General features: G+C 33.5%; 1 protein-coding gene across 1 annotated transcript; it reads right to left on the bottom strand.

Annotated features, from left to right (window-relative positions):
- Positions 1-545: 545 nt before the first annotated feature.
- On the bottom strand, positions 546-5,095 carry LOC133295417 (aldehyde dehydrogenase family 3 member F1-like). The gene is made up of 10 exons (XM_061494254.1): positions 4,907-5,095; positions 4,538-4,606; positions 4,307-4,403; positions 3,997-4,203; positions 3,765-3,889; positions 2,867-2,971; positions 2,600-2,772; positions 2,303-2,393; positions 894-1,043; positions 546-815 (listed from the first exon to the last, which is right to left on the bottom strand). The coding sequence occupies exons 1-10, from the start codon at positions 5,093-5,095 to the stop codon at positions 546-548; spliced, it is 1,476 nt and encodes a 491-aa protein (XP_061350238.1).
- Positions 5,096-20,809: the final 15,714 nt, after the last annotated feature.

Below are 20,809 nucleotides of genomic sequence, written 5' to 3'. Positions count from 1 at the left end.
TGAATTCTTTTTTGGGAAAAAGTGTCTGTCCTTCTAAATGACACAACTTGTGTTATTTTACTCTCACAAAGAAATAAGACCGCATCTTTATTTTTTTTTCCACTCTCTCTCTCCCATGATTTATCTCTTTCTCTCTCTTAAAATGACACAATTTTACATCCTTTAAAATAGACACACTTTTCTCTTCTTTTTTATATGTTTCTTACGATTCTGAGTTAAAACTAATTAATTTCAAGTTAACTGGTCCTTCCTGTATGTACCATTTTCTGAATCAAACATATATTACAAAGACTGCTTAGTTGTTGAGTTAAAAGTTGCTTATTATTATCCTTTGTGAAGAATATAATTTTATTTGGGCTAATGCAAGTATTGCAACTCAGTGCTTGAGTACCACTTGACTAATTCATATCACAATAAATATTAAATCCAGCGATGTGGATGCACTCGTATAAATACATATCACTTGCAGATATATGCATAGATCTATGCTTATTGGATGCACTCATAATAGTAAGAAAATACAAGAATTAAATATTGCCATATTGTCACGAGCTAGCAAAATAAGATCTGCGTTGTGAAGGTCTCTTTAAGCCCAAAAGGACAAGGAGCAATCCAAGATAATCAAGGTTGTAAGAGACCTCAAGTAGTTGAAACTTATTGAGTGTCCATGGAGGATACCTATACCAAAAATCAGTGAGGAAACTTCTTCTGGCAATCGCCTTATGGTGGCTGAATGTGTCAAAGGAGAACTTCCCATGGTACATGCCAAACCCACTTTCACCAACTCCTCCAAATGGGAGAGAATCCGCTACATACTGCACAGAACAAAGATAAACAGTAAGTATATAAAGTATGTAAAAAAGATTAGCAGTAGATACTAGACAGGGTACTACCTGTATAATTGCATCGTTGAAAGTCAAGCTGCCAGAAGATGTTTCAGATACCATTCTTCTCTGCAGTGTTTTGTTTTTGGTGAAAGCATAAATGGCAAGAGGCTTAGGCCTAGAACTTATGAATTTAATACTGTCCTCAATCTTCTCCAGCTGCAAATTATTAACATGAAAAAAAAAGTGGGAACACATAGTGGGAGTTAGAGGAAATAAATAACTATATTTATATATATATATATATATATATATATATATATATATATATATATATATAATTTAAAATGTGGGAAACTAAATAAAGCATGTGTTACGCTTTAAGTTAATAAAACTTAGTATTAAGTGGTACGGTAATATTATAATTATGTATTATGGGGAGTATATAATTATAATATGGGATAGGTTATTCTGTCTACTCTTATTTTGTCTATCTTTGCCTATCTCTTTCAATATCATTAGATTATAATTTCATCTAAGGTGAAGATCTACGATATAAAATAAATTCTTTTAGCCCTTTCTCTTTCTTCAATGGTGCTTCAGCATAAAAAAAAGTGCAAGCTTTTTTTCTAATTCATCCAACTCAATCATTGTTATGAGCATTTACATAAAAAATTAAAATTGGGTGTCAAGAAGAAATAAATCCAGATGCCCTATGTTATGGAACCAGGTAGGCTTGTTGTTGGGCGTACTATAGAAAGAACATGGATCTTTTCCCCACTCCCAAGTTGAAAAAACAAGATAAAAAAGAGGAGATAAGTTGATTCGTTTCAAATTTAAACAGAAAAGTAGAAACATTACGATAATCGTGGACTAATTCAAATGAAGGGTTATTCATGGTTTTCGTTTTTTTTTTTGTAATTTTGTGGTTTCTGCCGTGTTCAATTATATTAGATTTAAAAAAAAAATTAGAAATTATACTCATCAACAGAACTATCATGCCATTAATCATTGTATGAATTTAGATTCAAATATAAATTCAGGTTGTAAATTACGCAAATCAATAGAAAGAAAGGGGAGCAGAGAGAAAGAGTGTGGGAGACAGTGAGGAGAAAGAAAGATAAGAAGAGTTTATTTTATTATGCAAATCTCCACCGTTAGATGAGATTATAATCTAACGATGTTAAAAGAGGTAGGCAAAGGTAGGCAAAATAAGAGTAGACAGAATAACTAATCCCTTATAATATTAAAGGTTTTTTTTTTTCTCTTTTCAAAAATTTGTCAACTAATATGAAAAGAAAAAATAACTTTAATATTATAATTAAATATTCTTTGAAATACGTACTTATAATAATAGCGTCGCGTACTAAAATTTTATTCTCTATAAGCTAACTCAGAGAAGTAGTTAGCTATTTTATGGAGTGCTACTAAGAAAAATATTGAAATTTTAATGTCACATGTCCATGCAAGAATCTTACAGTAATAATTGGAAGCAATGGGCCAAATATTTCCTCTGCCATGATTGCTGCTTCAAGTGGGGGATTCACCAGGATTGTCGGCTCAATAAATCTGAAACAGAGTTGAGCACATGACTTTTTTTTATTTTTTGCCATGTAAATCTAGTACTGTCTGTGCTTTCTTAAAAGTGAAAGAGTCAAGTGGGGTATAATGTCATGCAATTAATGCGGCAAAATCCATGCGCCACTAAATATAATGAAAATAGGAATATTATGCTAGCAACAAATGAGTGAAAAGGGCGGCGGCGTGTTAGTTACAAGTTTTCTTCGTCCATTGAGCCACCATAAACAGCAGATTTATTGACCTCTTGATCAGCAAGAAGATTCTTCAATCTAAAGAAGTGATGTTTATTAACTATCCTCGCAATAGTGTTGGAATGCTTTGGGTTCTCTCCAAACATTTTCTTGATCCAGACCTTCATTAATTGTACCTAAAAGAAACCAAGAGTAAGCACACGCCCCTAGTTAAATATATATAATATCAAGAAACAGTGAAACTGATAACTTCAATTTTAAGAGATATACCACTGTTGAACAGTATCCCTTTTCCACAAGGACATAATCGATTGCTATGCATGCTTGACCGGCACAAGTCCCATATTTCCCCACCATAATCCGCTTCACAGCCGCCTTTTTATTACAGGGAAGCGTGACATTGTAAATTGAAATTAATAATCAACTAATAAACTAAATGAACTCGTGGGTTAGGTATGATAGATATATATAACACAATAAATACAGGGGGAGTGAATTGTCTTGTGTGAAAAAGTAATCATGTGATCATGTTATTTGATCATAACCACTTATTGATGATGAGATAAGAGAAAAAAAAATGTATAATTTTTAAATAAGTAGTGGTGATCAAATAACATGATCACATGACCACTTTTTTACATGAGAAGATCTACTCCCAAATATAGGGGATTGAAATTCAACATAAGAATTCAATCTGTTCCTGCAGATAGAAAAAACGTGGCTTTCAACCTTTTTTTTTCTTTTTCTTTTTTAAACTTTCATGGGACCCATGTTATCATGTTTGTGCAGAAATGATTTGACATTTTTACGTAACATAAGAAACTTTAAACTTTAACCCATAAATATAACTTCACCGGTTAGTTTAAGTTTTTAGGTTAAATTAATTATTTACGTATTATCAGATTCTCTGTGACCAAATAGTTACGAGCTCGATCATCGTCATCCTCTATTTTCTTTATGAAATTTTTCAGTACAGATAAGCTAGATGTTATGCATATGATATATTATTCATCATTAGCCCAATAGACTATTTTGTGAAGAGATTTGTTAGACATATATAAAATCATTAATATAGAGTTGGAATTGATTCTTTTCAACCTCAATTCATCATGTCTTTCATTTTAGTTAAGAGATTTTGGTGCAATGTGCCAAGAATGAGTGAACCCACCTCTATATCCCAAGAAGATGAAAGGGAATCAACGACTGCAGGGCATTTTCCACCCAACTCCATAGTGACAGGAGTCAGATGCTTCGCAGCTGCAGACATCACAATCCTCCCCACACGTGCACTTCCTGGTATTAGTTTTTACATTCACAAAATCTTCATCAATGACTATGACAATTATATAGCGTCAAAACATGAAAGAAGAAGAAGAAGAGAAAAAACTGATTCTGTTTACCTGTGAAGAATATTTTGTCCCATCGTTGTTGTAGTAGTTGCTCAGACTCATGTGGTCCTCCTTGGATAACCTTAATGGCTTTATCGTCCAAATAAGTGGCGAGACCAGTGGCAAGTAGAGAAGAACATGAAGGAGACAACTCTGAAGGCTTTAAGATTACTGCGTTTCCGGCAGCTACTGCTCCTATCAGAGGCTCCAAGGAAAGTCCTGTGTTTTTGTTAATTCAGAGGATGCTGGTTCATATATTTGCCCCTTGAAGACATCTATCTTTTAATTAACTAGAAAAAAATAATAAAAAAGTATAACCCACCAAAGGGGAAATTCCAAGAAGAAAGAATGAGGACAAGACCCAGAGGCTCGGGAACAATTTCTGCACTACTAAGCAATGCTATTTGTGGCAATTTAGCCTATCAAAATAAATTTAGCCGTTAGTCACTTCATGTGTATGCTCTTAGTTTCATCAAATGAATTATGATGGTTAAGTTATAACAACTTAATTAGTATTCAGTATTTTGAAGGACCACAGACACACAGATCTTACCTTTTTCCCTGATATCCAATCTTTCAGAAACCTCAATGCGGTATTTAAGGACTTCATCAACGTTCCTACCTGCCAGAACGGATCAAGTAATAAGAAATTTCACAAGAGATTAGTTTATATTCCTCCAACATCGTAGCCTGGCTAAAAAAATAAATCATAATAAATATATGCCTATGCTATCTGCTACAAATGTCCCACGAAACATAGGACTAATAAGATAATATTTACTAGTTTTTATTAGTAAATATTTAATATCTTGATAATCTAAAAAAAAAAAAAAAGTATATTTAATCATTCTTCTAAATACTGCTTAAGGAAAACATTGATTTAAGTGACTCTGCAGAAACACCAAAAATATGTCACAGGTACCTCGTCTCTAAAAGCTTCAATTTGGTGTTTCCCTATATCTTGCATGAGGGCCTTCAAGATATCTTCCTCTTTTTCCATGAGGAAACGACGCAACCCTTTGAGTTGCGATTCTCTCCAAGAAGCTTTTTTTGTCTTTCCACTCTCATAATACTCCCTCATGTTATTTAGGTCTCTAGCCAAAGTTTGCATTGTATCTATGGTGCTTTGGAATGCTGCTTAATAACCTCTCTCATGCACTCAGTATTTATAACCGTGAAACTAACTCTCTGGATACTGTTTAAGCTTTCATAAAGTAAAAAAGGGCTCTTTCCATTTTGACAATCCAATCCACAAGTTATAATTGTGGTAAGAAGGAGTTTAACCCAGAACTTCAGAAAATGAAAACTGGGAGAAATGGGTTTCCAAAACTAGTCAACCATACATGTAGACTTAATTCCCCAATCCTCTCTTCCGTCACTATCGATAAGTACAGTATATATTCAACACCGAAAAATACACACCTATCCTTTCTCTGAGATACTGAATTTACTACACAGACTTTACACTAGAAAATTTTGATAAACTAAAATTGTGATATTTTTTCTTCACCCTAGATGCAAGTAAACTTTTCCTGATCCGTACTTAATTTTGAGCACCAATATTCACACTTATATAGGTTTCCATATTCGTTCAGAATAACTTGATTGGACTATTCATGCATATTGGTTAATTTTATTTTTATTTTTATTTTTCAGGTTGAAGGTGCTCAAGACATGTCATATTGGTGGGGGGAAAATATACGATTTATCATTTTAAGGATAGAATTTTGTGTTATTTTAAATGAAAGGATCATATTAGTATTTTATTTTATTTTTTGGCTTTTTACATTCTTTTTCCTATATATGTAAAATTGAGGAGAGAGAAAGACAAACTAACCAATAAATATACATCAAAACATGGGCATTTTATTTAAAATAATACAAAATTGTATCATTCAAAATAATAAATATTTTTTTAATAAAATAAAATAAAATACATATTGGCTCATTGTGTATACGACGATTGACGAATTTTTAATAAAAAAAAAGAGTAAATATCATTTTTGGTCCTCAGAAAATTTCACGAGGCCCGTTTTAGTCCCTAGCAAATAAAAAGGTCCATCGTGGTCCCTCAAAAATTCAAAAAGGACCCATTTAGTTGAAATCGTAGTCCTTTACAAATTAAAAAAAGAGCCATATTAGTCCTCAAAAGGACTAAAATGGGTCCAATTTAAATTTTTTAGGGACCACGATGGACCTTTTTATTTGCTAGAGACTAAAACGGGCCTCGTGAAATTTTCTGAGGACCAAAAAGGGTATTTATTCTAAAAAAAAATGTTTGACAGAAAACCTAGCCATCCTTACCGCGAGCTTAGGATCTATATATTTGTATTAAGTATTAACAATTAGGAAAGGTAATTACTCAGAAAAATATGATTTGTGGTTATTACATTTTTATTTGTTTAAAACAATTATACTTATTTTTCTTTGTTACTTACAAAAAAATATATGTAATAAAATATAGGAAAAAGTATTTCTTCAGTTATTAAACAAAGTTATCTCTAGTGAGCTCAAAATGACATCGTTTTGGGGTTATAAGATTAAAAAACTATAACGATAAAGACTAATATAATCCTGCAATATATTAGAATTACAAAAATACTTTAATTTTTGCCCCAAAATGATATCGTTTTATGCTCACCGAAGATAACTTATCTCCATTCACTCTGGAGAAATCTTTTACCCTAAAATATAAGAGGTATCTTACTCCTCAAAATCAATATCTAAAACTAGTATATAAATAAGAAATGCAAATGTAATGTTATATATAAACAAAATAAATATCAAGCGTAATAAGCATTAACCTGAAAAAAGGTAATTGTCTGTTATTCTATAATAAAGATTCTTACATAGATATCAAATTATGTCACATATTTATGATAGAATAAAATTATTAAAGTCGTTCTGTGTTTAGATATATTAAATTATTAAAATTAAGTATGAATAAGAAAAAAGTAATTTTATTCAGTTTTTTTAATTAGTGTAAAAGAAAATCATTCAAATTTAAATACATTATATTGTGGGAAAAAATCATACCGACAAATATTTGTCAATTTATTAAATTACAAATATTCAGGTAACAAAATAGAAATATAACGACTCTTTGTACACAGCTAGTAATAATATTATTAAATTACAAACAGTGACCCTATCGAGTTAATATGTCACTAGTTCAACTGCATTAATCTATAATTTATATTAAAAATTATGAATATACTCAAAAAAAATGATATCATTCATAATAAATTTCACATCATTGTCTAACAAAAAATCAATCAAACATGTACCATATATGATACTGATATTTCAGATTCAGTAGACGACATCTGTAATTATAAATCAAATCAAAATTTCATATATAGTGTATAACCAAAATAATATAAATGTTGTTATCAAAAAAAAAAAAATAATATAAATGTTACCAAATGGTGGTAGCTCGGTTGGCGCATGGGAGCTAAGCAGGTGGATGTGAGAGCATGTGTTCGAATCTCTCTAGTACTACCTTTGAGAGAGCTTTAAAGCTTTAATCCTGGACTCTTCCCGAATCGGATTAGTTGCGAAGCAATGAACCGATTGGAATATTTTTTAAAAAAATAAAATAATGTAAATGTTGTAAGTATATAATTTAGGTAAGTCAATAAACAATAGATCACTCAAATATTTAAAAAAAAAAACAAATTATTTATACGTGAGAGTGAAAAAAATAAGACATCAGTTAATAACAACAAACATATTTATTTATTTCTGTTAAATCGGGTTAAGTCATCGATTTTTTATAAAAACTAACCGGATTCCACCAGTTCTACGATATAATCGATCCAATATGAAAATGGGATATGACTAGCATTAAATTTCCTCAACAGTACGACGCCAACTTTTCAGGCGCATTTGTGATGGAAATTAAAGAACGTCTTTATCCCTGTACGTTAGTACTAAGAAATTTAAGCCTCAAAGAAAAAAAAGAAATTTAAGCCTCAAAGCCTCAAACAGCCAGCATCACTCTACAGTTGTCAAAATTGTACCTGCGAGAGATTCTTATGATTTATGGATACAAATTTAGTGGAAGTAGGTTTATAAATAGTATTAACGATTATTACTTGTAATTAAGGGTGTAAATGAATTAAGTTGGTCAACAAGCAAGGGCGGAGGGAGGGGGGGTGCTAGGGTGGGCGGCCTCCCTCCCTAAAATTTGAAGAATTTTTTTTTTACGCTAGACTGCACTTCTTCCTCCTCATCTAGTAGTGGTCTTTATTTTTATGCCATCATTTGTTGAAGAACTTGTTTTCTCATTTGCATCACATTCCCTCCTTCAGTTGGTTTATAAGTTATAGTTTCATCATGCTTCTCAAATTCAGATTCTGTTGTATTCTCATGAAGCAATCCCATTAGCAGTTCCGCACTACATTTCCCATCTTCAGCTTGTATTTCCCTTTTAGAAATACAAACCTCTCTTTTGGTGGTGACCCAACAGTTTCAATGAGCTTCACGTTTCCTACACCAGTTCCCCCTCTAGGTATTCCTCAACAGGTTTTGTTCTTTGCTATTCTCCCTTCTCTTCCATCTGGGTCACTCTGGTTAGAGCTCAAAATCATGAAAATCAATTCATTTTTCAAAAGGGTTGTTCTTGTTTTATTTTGTGATTTTGTTTTCTAAAATTGGTAATTTTTTTATCTTGTTTTTTCATTATTATTTTTTTTGTTTTACTCATGGTTCATTTTCTTGCAATAGTCCCTTTTGAATATATTTGAAATAGTCTAGATTGAGAAAGCTATTAACTTGTTCAAATTTGAGATTGAAACTAGTTGTGGAGTTGAAGTATCGCGCCTCTATGAAAGTTTAATAGAGATTAGTGAGATTCTACTTATGATTTTTGCTTCCATTTCATTTTTATGTTATGTTGCTGTAGTTAAATGTGCCTAAAATTTATTGGAGATTAGTTCTTTTATTTTCTAAAAATCAGTTCTTTTGTGCGTGTACTTAGATGGTTTGTTTCCCATAAGATTCCAAGAATAGATTCTGTGAGTTAATCTTGTCAACTTTTTTTTTTTTAATTTACGAATTTTACTATTGATGCTTTTTATGTTTAAGTTTCAATGCAGAGTCAATCTAACCTTATATTATATGTTTTCAGTTTCCAGCTGCCTTGTGGTGTTCTATAAGGCGTTCAACCCTAATAGCTTTGTCGTTTACGAGATAGTTCTGCTTGCTAAAAACTATCTTCCAATTTGATGAAAACCATGAAACTGAGAGGATAAAGAAGAGCTCTTTCTTTAATTGGTGTTTTACTTCTCAATTAATATTGGTGCAATGATTGCTTCCTCAGTGTTAGTATGGATACAAATGAATGTGGGTTGGGGATGGGGTTTTGGAGTATCTGCACTTCCAATGGCCTTTGCTCTGCCTCGCTTAAAGGAGGACTAAGCCCCCAAAACAACAAAAACAAAACCGGAAAAAACTACGAATTACAACCTAAGACACGAGGTCTTCCCACACTCGCCATATCAGCATTAAGAAGCAGGATTAGTCCAGGAGGAGGCTCCTCCCACACTAATCGGTCATCCTGATTACCATGATCAATAATAAAGTTTGCTAACCAATCTGCACAAGTATTTGCTTTCCTTAAAGTGTGCTGAACAAAAACAGACCAGCTTCTATCCAACCAAGTTTGTATACGAGAAATCAACTGATTTTCACGGACTGCTGCACCACTTCTGGTGAGCACAGTGACCACACTAGATGAATCACTCTCAATCACAACTTTGCGGAACCCAGCATTCCACGCCATCTCTAAACCCCACAAAACACCCCACAGCTCAGCCTTAAAAGAAGAACAAGTACCCAATTTGAAAGCAAACCCACCCAACCAAAGACCTTGAGAATTACGAATAACTCCCCCACAAGCAGCAAGACCAGGATTCCCTCGCGCATCACCATCTGTGTTCACCTTAATAAAATCTGAAATAGGGAATTGCCAAGCAATATTAATAACCATAGTGCTCCTCTCAGCAAGATTATTTTTCGTGTGAGTGAATGAATCTAAAACATCTTTAAACAGATTTTGCACCAGAAGAACTTTCATACTGATTGAAAGAACATTGGCCCCATGAGTAACATCATTTCTCCAGGTCCAAATTTTCCAACACAAAATGAAAAATAAAGTGATCCAATCCTCACGAAATCTGCTATAATTCTGATTTGAAATGTTCAATAAAAACCACTGCTCCAAACTACCAGAAAAGAACTCATCATATTGTGAGCTAGGCACAAAATAAGACCACAAAGGTTTCACTTCTCGATAGTCCCTAAGAGCATGAAGGACCGATTCCCTCTCCACATTACACACAGAGCACACATCATCACCATTACCCCAGGCTGCAATTCTGCACTTTGTAAGAAGTCTCCCATGCAAAATTTTCCACATTAGAAAGCGCAAGTGGCATTAACATATATAGAGGAGAGGAGAGGCAGAAAAATGTCACATCGTAGAGTATGCTAAAAATGCTAAAGGGTTCACTGTTAAAGGAAAGACAAGTTTCACTAAGGATAATGAAGCTAAAAGCATTATCCAATTAGGCCAAGGGGGAAAATGGGCCACAACAAAGGAAGCAATAACACTAAGGCCTAAGAATCCTAACCCAGTCCAAACCCAAACCGGTGGAAGGAAATAGTAGCGGTACCAACTCTATGGTGACCGACACAAATGTGAGTCAGAAGACTTCAGAGGAGACGCAACTCAGAGACCATATGAAGCTAAAAGATTAAGAAATCCTCCGATTTATAAGCCACATGTCAAAGTCACAAGATGAGGAGGACCTAAACGAAGTCATAGCTAGCATGCAACCCAGAAGTAGAGAAGCATCTGATTCGAAACCCTTGCTTTCATATGAGAAGGAAAACAGAGAACCAGAAAGATATAGGGCAAACGGAGTTCAAAGATCCAGGAGCAACAGCCCTACGAAAACACCAACGACGGTTAGAACAAAGCATTCGCTTGGCGAGAGAAAAGAAAATGGGAATAGTGGATCCTAGTTCTCCACCATGCATCAGTCAGGTTTATTATAAATCTCTTTGTTTGGAATTGTTGAGGAGCGGCCAAGAAACAATTCAAAGGTATTATGGGAACCTTGTATAAGAAGTGCAAGAGTGATTTAGTGGTACTGTTAGAACCTAGAGTTAGTAGAGTCCGTGTGGCCAAAATTATTCGAACGCTGGGTTTTACCAACACCACTATTGAAGAAGCGGTGGGCTTCTCTGGGGGTATTTGGGTCTTATAGAACCAATCCTCCTTCACAATGCAACTTATTGGGAAAAGGAGCAACTCATCTTGGTGCGCATCTCAAATCCCTGACAAGAAGCCTTTTTTGTTCACGGTTATTTATGCTAATCCCATATCAGAGAAGAGGAAGGACCTTTGGGATGACCTCCGCCAGATTCACTCAATACACCTGGGACCTTGGCTCCTCGCTGGGGATTTCAACGAAATCATCTCGCTAATTGAAAAAAGAAGGGGTGCCCCAGCAGATCTGGGAAGATGTGTTGTCTTTTCCTCTGTTCTAGATTAGTGCCAATTATTGGATCTTGGGAGCTCTGGACCTTTTTTCACTTGAAAAGGCCCAAAATTCTCACATCTGGATCGAGTTTTCAAGAGGTGGGACAAAGTTGTAGCCAACGCCCAATGGAGACTAAATTTTGACGAAGCTACTGTTCAGGTAATTGCTAAACTCCTCTCTAACCACAATCACATTCTTATTTTGTTATTTAAAGGCTCAGTTGAGTGGGAAGACAGACTTTTTCAATTTTTTCCCCTTGGCTAGAGCACCCTAACTTTAAACAGGTGTTGGAGGATAACTGGAATCATGAGGATAATATTACAGCTAATCTTACTGAGCTGGTCCCCATTTTGCGGGATTGGAATTTCAACACTTTTGGCATCATAAGTAGAAGGAAATCTTTCCTTATCCACAGACTAAATGGCATTCAACGTAGTCTTGAAAAAGGGTACAACACTTTTCTGATCAAGTTAGAGTCTGAGCTGAGACGCGAGCTAGAAGAGAATCTGGACCTTGAAGAGCAGTTGTGGTACCAGATTTCTAGAACTACATGGATCAAAGACGGGGACCGCAATACAAAATTTTACATGTTTCTGCTATTGCAAAGAAAAGAAGAAGTAAAATTCTGGCGCTTAAAAATGAGATGGGCATATGAATAAGGAATGAAACCTCTCTCAAGTCTATGGTAACCAATTTCTACCTCAAGCTTTTCTCTGAATATCAACCTGTCAGGAACTGGATAGTCACGAAAGTGAATTGTCCTCAACTGGAGAATTTGGATAAGCACACTCTAAGCATCCCAATTTCTCATGAGCAGATAAGGAATGCTATTTTTCAAATGGGTCCGCACAAAGCCCCATGCCCAGATTGATTCCCGGCTGCTTTCTATCAACATAACTGGAATTTTTTGTCAAAGAAGTTTTATTCTGATATCAGATTCTATCTTGACAATCCTGAAGAGATTTCCAGAATCAATGAGACGCTCCTGGTCCTTATTCCCAAAGTGGAGAAGCCAGAGAGAGTGGAACAACTTAGGCATATAGCCTTATGTAATGTGATATATAAGGCAATCACCAAGATTATAGTCAACCGGTTGAAGCCTATAACGAACACCATTGTCTCTCCCTTCCAAGCAAGCTTTGTTCTAGGAAAAGTGATCCACGACAATGTCATCATAGCGCAGGAGATGACTCGCTCCATGAACAGGCTAACGGGCAGGAGAGCTTATATGTCTATTAAAATTGACCTGGCCAAAGCGTATGATCTGTTAAATTAGGGGTTTGTCAGCAATGTTCTTTTAGAAGCTGGTATCCCTGGGAATATTGAAGCATGTATCACTTCCTCTAAATTCCAAGTTTTGTGGAATGGTAGCTGCTCTAATCAGTTCACCCCCGCAAGAGGAATCCATCAAGGTGACCCAATTTCACCTTACTTGTTCGTGCTCTGCATGGAGAAACTATTCCACCTTATAGTCGATGTTATGCGAAACAAAAAGGGGAAACCCATGAAAGTTGGGAGAAATAGGCCTGCCATTTCCTCTCTTATGTTTACGGATGACCTTGTTTTATTTGGTGAAGCTAACCTGGACCAATTAGAGGTGATGATGGGGTGCCTCAAAGACTTTTGTGGTATGTCTGGCCAGTTAGTCAGTATTGAAAAGACTACGATCTATTTCTCCAGGAATACAAATCATGTGATCAAGGAAGAGATCACTCGAGCAAGTGGCTTCACTGCTGCCAATTCTCTAGGAAGGTATCTTGGATCTATGCTCTATCATGGTCGAGGGAAGAAGAGGAACTTTGCTGGTGTGCTAGATAGAGTTAAATCTCGTCTCTCCAATTAGAAAAGAAATCTTATATCCATTGCTGGTCGGTTGACTCTAGCCAATTCGGTCTTAAGCTCTATTCCAGTCTATCATATGCAACATGGCTCCCTCCCTATCATGGTGTGCAACAAAATTGAGAAAATTCAGCGCTCCTTTATATGGGGTGACAGTTCTGAGGAAATGCATCTCATTTCCTGGGAGAACTTGTGCAAGCCCAAAAATGTTGGAGGGCTAGGTATCCACAATCTAAGGGTCCATAATGAACCTTTTTGCATAAAGTGGCTTGGAGAATGTTCAATAATAAAGAAGATCTTTGGGTTCAGGTCCTCTTTAGAAAATATGCAAGGAAACTGGATCTTAGTAGACAAGCCAAAGTCCAACCATATGACTCTACTCTTTGGAAAGGATTGGGTCGCATTTGGAATGGATTCCTAGATAACTTGCAATGGGTGTTGGAAATGGGAAAGATACTTATTTCTGGCAAGATAGGTGGACCAACCTTGAGAAACCCCTCTGTGAATATGCCTTGCCCAACCAAATGGTCACTAACATTGAATCCAGAGTGGCTGACATGGTGGATCTAGATACAGGAGACTGGGTATTAGAGAATTTAGCCACAATCCTTCCTTTGGAGGCTGTGAACTTAATTCGAGCTACTTTTCCACCCTCAGCTGAGCGTGGGGATGATGGACTGGTTTGAAGTAGTGCTATTGGGCAAAAGAATGTAGTCAGACTAGCCTATAATAAATTGATGGATTTTAGCTCTCATGACCTAGACCCAACTTGGAACTCTATTTGGAACTGGCGGGGTCCTCACAAAATCCATTCATTTGTCTGGGTTAATGTATCATGGGCGTATTCTCACTAAAGAGCTCTCATCCAAATGGGGTGGGAGCTCTAGATGCCATGCATGTGCTGCTCAAGTAGAGAGCATTGTCCATGTCCTTAGAGACTGCACAAAGGCTGCTCAACTCTGGTGTGCTTGGTTCTCAGGGAATCCCCCTACTGATTTCTTTTTGTTACCTTTTGAAATCTGGATTTAGAGGAACCTCCAAAGAGGGTGGCCTAACTGCCAAATATTAGCTTGGAAGGACATCTTTGTTACATCTATTTGGTTCCTATGGAGGTGGCATAATGGGGAGATCCACGAACCTTCCTTCTCCAGGTCAAATGATCCAGTCCTCTTTATCTCTTCTTACATTAGAGACATCAGAGATAGCCTTCCCTATCAAGCCCATTTGCAAAGAACTACTGCAACCAACCAGAGTGGTAGTTGAAAAACACCACCTCAAAGCTGGTGGAAGCTTAATGTAGATGTTGTGGTTAAGGAAAATCTAGCTATAGCTGCTTGTGGAGGTCTTATAAGAGACGACCAGGGCAGGTGGATTACAGGATTTATGTCCAAGATTGGATTTTGCTCTCCTCTAACTGCGGAACTTTGGGCTATTTTCAAAGGTATTCAAGTGGCATGGGAAAGTAAAGCCCAACAACTCCTAGTCGAGAGTGATTGCTTGCAGGCTATCCAAGCCATTACAAAAGATGATTATGGTTGTTGTCACCACCAACTTATCAGCAGCATAAAGAGCTGGTGCAATAGAAGTTGGCAAATCAAGTTTGTCCATGTGAAGAGGAATGGCAATATGGGTGCAAACTATCTTACTAATTGAGCAGTCTCCAGCGAAGACACTTTTTTGGCTCTCTCTACAGCCCCAGCTAGGATGAGTCCTGTCTTGGAAGCTGATTCTAATTTCATGTAATTTTGTTTTTGTGCTTTTGCCCCTTTGTTGTACTAAAAAAAAGAAATCATGTAATATTCCTTATTAATTTTAAAGATGTTACATATACCCTTATGGATATCATTATATGAAGTTAGACATATTGAGTTTAGCATAAAGTGGTGTTATAGGCATTTATATATTTATTGGTTGTCAATGATTGTTAGTTGTGTGTCATTATTTGACTTTAAAATTATAATGTTAATTGGTGGTGATTTTATTTGTAACGTTTATTGTTAGTTATCATTTAATATGTAATGTTCAACAATTTTTTTTATTTAAGTTTGTAACCGTTAAGATATATTAATGATAATTAAAGTGATTATGATTATCATTGATCTTACCTGCAATTAATGGCTATTTTTAGTTACAAAACCTCAACTATAAATAAGAGCTAAACCTAACCAAATCAATCATTTTCATATTCTCTCCAATTCCCTACATCTCTTCATTTTCCTTCTCTTTTTTTCCTTTTTCTTCTTATTTCCAACCCTTTCAAATTTTGTTGTAATTATTTTCCTTTATCAACCAACCGCGCTTCCTCTCACGAATAGCTCTTCTCCCAATGAAGCATTCAAATATGGAGTTGCGCTTCTTCTCACATAACTCTCTCCAAGCCTTCTGTTATGGAATATATAAAGGATAATTACCCAATTATCCTAATAATATGAAACAATAAAACTATTGAGGATAGAATCCATGTCCCAACAGAAAAAGAGTTGAATCCTACTACAACTGAAAAATCTGCACAGCCCAAGAGATAACCCTTATAAATACAAGGCTTAAGATCCCCAGGTGCATACTTTCTGACCTATTTTACTATTGTTGCCAACACTGTGCACACACTCACGTCTTGGCTATAAGCCTATTACTTGTGCACAGTGATTGGAGTATTGACTATTTGCCGATATGGATACTTATCTCTAAGGTATCTCTGAGTGCATACCATACGATATAGCATTACGGTATAGCATTACGGTTCTTTAAGATCGAACATCTTCAAATACGGAGTTCATGTAATCCTATTCCGTAGGGTGTCATAAGTTAGTTTTAATTGAAATTTGTTATATGGAATCCTAATACTTAGGGTTTCATAGGATAATTTTATATTAAATTTGTTATATGTAAGCTTAGTCCTTGGGTATTATAGGTTAGTTTTATATAGAATTTGTTATATGTAATCCTAACCCTTAATTAATCTTAGGTTAATTATATCAAAATATTGTAACAGCCAAAAAAAAATGTGGCATTGTTCACATGTACCAGCGCCAAGATGGCGCTAAGAGCCCCCACAATAACAACGCCAAGATGACGCAAAAAGCGCCAAAATACAAGCACAAGGATAGCGTAAGAAGTGCCAGAACACGAAAAAAAAAAAAAAAAAACACGTATAAAATTTGACTATCAAATAACAGTGTTATAATAAAAAATAAATAAGAATAACAAAATAAATACATAAATAAATATTAAATAATATATATAACAAGGCAAAACACGTGGAGACACCTGCTTAAAATTTTATTTAGATGACGATTACTTAGTTAGGTTTTAGTTAATTTTGTTAAAATTTAATTAGGTGTAATCAACATTTCTGTGTGTTTGATAACTCATTCTTATGATATGTGTATTTAATAAATAAAAAGAGTTTATTTGTTCTAATTTTTAAATCCTTATATAACGTTTAATTTTTTTTTTAAATTTAAAACAGTTAAATAAACTGTTTATTAAATTTAAGTTTTAATTTTTCAATTTGTCAGACGAAAAATATAAGAAAAACTGTTTTGAAAATATTATTGCACGCAACCTGAAGCACAAAAATATTAGCATATCGATCATAATTTTTAATATATTATTAAAAAATCCAATAGTACGACACCTGCTTTGACGCTCACTCATAATGCAAATTAAATTACTTTTTTTTTGGCCCGCCCCGACGTAAAAAATGGAATGGGGCAGATTAGTCCGTCATTAAACATAGGTTAAAAATATAAATTCATCCAATTTTATAATGGATTGACCCGTCAACTCATAAATTTATCAATTAAAAAAATTTAAAATTTAAAAATAAATTATATTTTATGAATTTTATAATATTATTTAATTTTATTTCATAATTCTCTTAATTTTTTCAGATCTCAATCTTAAAAGTATACTAATGTTCAGTTAAACATTCTTTAAGAACTCATTTATTTTCATACAGAAATAATATTTGTGATAAATAAAGTTTTTATTCTTTATTTTTCTAGGTAGTAATAAGATAAAAAAAATTGAATATTACAAAAAATAATGAAAAAGAAAATACTACTTAATTGTAAAAAAAAATTAATTATAACCCGATGGTTCATCACATCACACGACGGATTAAATCTGTTTTGACCCACTTTTAAGTGAGGCGAGTTGAAATAAATTGGCAAATTAAAATTTTCAACTCAACCGATTTTATTTTGATAGATTAGTAGATTGACCCATCGAACTGAACTCATCTTACAACCTCTATGCTTTATCCGTTTGTACTGAGAAATTTAAGGCTCAAACTACCGGATACATATGTCAAAATTGTACCGGGAAGAGATTATTATGATTTATGGATACAATTTAATGGTAGTAGATGTAAACATAAAATTAACAATTATTGCTTGTAACGCATCGGAAATTTTTAAATTTAAGAAAATTTAAAAATATATATGTAAGAAAAAATATTTAAAATTATAAAAGGAATATACATATTGAATTTGCATAGAGATTTAAAACATATAACGATATTTAAAATTAAAAAAATACAAATTAATTTGAATTTTAAAAAAATATAAATTAAAATTAACATGTGTCATTTCTTAATTGAGAATCAACTAAAAAATAAATCAATTTAAAAAAAAATCAATATATAAAAATAGATTAACTTGACAATATAATAAAAAATAGGATATTATACTTATCTTTTTTCATACCTATTCTAACTACTCATGTCTAATATTATTAGATTAGAATTTAAAAAAAAAATTAATAAAATTAATTGAGATTCTAATCTTACGTTATTGAAAATAAATAAATATAAAAAAATATGTATAATATCCCACCGTTATACTAAAATACTTATTTTTGTGGATACAATTTGACCGTATTATATTTATCTCCCTGCCTCATGTCCTTTCAGTCATCACTAAATGTGATGCGTAGTTAATTAAGTTCGTGAGAGTAAATATCATCTTCGATCTTCAGCAAATTTTACGATATTTGTTTTAGTCCTTAGCAAATAAAAATGCTATTTGTGGTTTTTAAGAAATTCGAAATGGACTCATTTTAGTTATTTTGAAGTACTAATGTGGATCTTTTTTAAATTTGTGAGAGATCACGATCTCAATTAAATGTGTTTATTTTGAATTTTTTAGAAACCACAAATAGCTTTTCTTATTTACTAAAGACTAAAACGAACATCTTAAAATCTGCGGAGAATCAAAAAAGATATTTAGTCAGCTGGTGATTTAAGCATACGGTTGTGGTTACCGCACGGTTTGGGATTATTTCTCCATCAAGTAGTTAAATGTATTATCCGTTCAGTTATCATAAGCCACACTTTTAATAAGCCTAGGAACTATCATCTGATGGCGGCCTACAGTAGAGCTATTAACATAAGCTAGTCTTCTCCCATACAGTTCAAATTTAGGAGTAGTTTTTCTTCCTTTACTAAAAATAAGAAAAAAGAGATATATCTATATGAAAGAAAATAGCTATAATAATAATAATTATGATGATATAAATGTGTTGTTTTTTTCATATTTGATAAAAAATATATTGAATGATCGGTATATTAATAGTATCGAAAATATTTTCCTAATTTAGTGGATTATGGATTAGTCTGCACCATTCACTCCAGTGGTGGACCTAAAAAATTTAATTCATGTCATCATATTTAATGATGGAGTTGCATATGAATTTTTTTTCAAAGAAAATTTTAAATGAATATAAAAAACAACCAAGAAACATGAAATTGGAGCCAATTGACTTTAGGTTATGTAACACCCGCTACTAATAGGATGACATATTAATAGGAGAAGGTATTTTTACTCGGTGAGGGTCGTCCCATTAAACATTTTTAAGGAAAAAAGTGAGAAAAAAATTGCATTTTAAAAAGGTAAACCATATCTATTTCTAAGTTTCTGCATCAGTTACATTTAAAGAAGACCAAAAAGAAACTCATTAAATGATTTAAGCATTGAAAGAAGAGTGTGGGTCGTCTGCCAAAAAAAAATAAAAAAATTATTGTATGCACTTGCAGACAAGTGCAACAATGTGGATCCGCCCCTGATTCACTCCTATGGTTAACAAAATTATTAAGGTGATCTAGGAGCATAATTTATTCAGTGGAACAAAAAGCAGGTGATCTAGGAGCATAATTTATTCAGTGGGACAAAAAGCAGAGAGAGAAAATATAATATTAATTGTACAGATGAGAGAGGAAAAAAAATTAAGCCAAGTATCATCTTTTTAATGAAAGGAACATGTAGTTAGGGAGCAGGGAAAATTCTCTTCTATGCTTAAGATATTCACATGGCTGAAAAGGCCATGAAAATAAAAGCTCACATGGCCATGTGTTTTAGATATTGAACAGATTGTGTGGTAGACTTAGGTATTTTTATAAGGTGTGTACTATATTGATATAGGGAAGGGTTAAATTTATTATAAGTTTTTATAGATACGTACGTGTGTTATCTGTCATTTATATTCACTAGAACATGCAAGAGAAATTTTGCACCATGGATTGGAGCATTTCTGCAAAAGCACTAAGAAATCAATATAAAAGGTATACTTATATACCTTAATAATAGAAACCAATTGCAGATAAAGGTTAGCGCATCGGTATTCACTAAATGAAGTATATTGCATTGGAGAAGAGACTTCAAATGTATAATTTAACGTAAAAAAAAAAAAAAAAAAAAACATTTTGCAGACCAATATTATTTTATATGAGTAGATTATTCTTACACTACTATAAGAATAATAAATCTTTAATCAAATGTTTATTGTTGATTTTTATTAATCACACTCATTAATTAATTATTAATTATTAATAAATTATAATCGTTAAATATACAAAAATTAACTATTAAAATTTGATATAAGACTTTTTGTTTTTAGAATTATGTACATTGATCCCGTTCCATTTTATACTTATTTATTGACACAATTATTTATTGCTCATGTAAGTCTAATTGTCAAAACTAGCGAGACACGTGTGTACGCTTAACTCTCATGGACCAAAATACGACCATGTTTTGTCTTCCATGAGCTTTCGTAGCTGCAACCATTAATTGAGCTTCAATAATTGGTAGCTTTTTTTACTGGTATAGTTAATACGGTTGTTGAATGAAACGAGTCATTATGTAGAGCCTTTGTTAATGAATTTATCTATTTTGTCCCTTTTCATTTCAACATAAGCTGCATGAATTATCGCTACACCTTTGCGCATGGCCAAATTAAACCACAAGAATGAAAGGTCAATTAAAACTCGAGGAAACGATTCCTTCTTCTGCGCATCACTTTCTATAATTCATTTGTTCGGTAAATTTGATTAGAAAGCAAGGCATTTTGATAACTTTACTGGTTAATAATTGTCATGCTCTGAACTGGTTATATTATACCTTTAATTGTTTTTTTTTTCTCTCTTCTTTCATTTG

Source organism: Gastrolobium bilobum, unplaced genomic scaffold, assembly GCF_033153095.1.
Source record: "Gastrolobium bilobum isolate Gb01-03AN ecotype WA unplaced genomic scaffold, APGP_CSIRO_Gbil_v1 utg46055, whole genome shotgun sequence".
In the NCBI taxonomy this organism is placed as follows: domain Eukaryota; kingdom Viridiplantae; phylum Streptophyta; class Magnoliopsida; order Fabales; family Fabaceae; genus Gastrolobium; species Gastrolobium bilobum.
The sequence above is the reverse complement of the archived record's forward strand: the minus strand, read 5'-3'. Positions and strand labels throughout refer to the sequence as shown.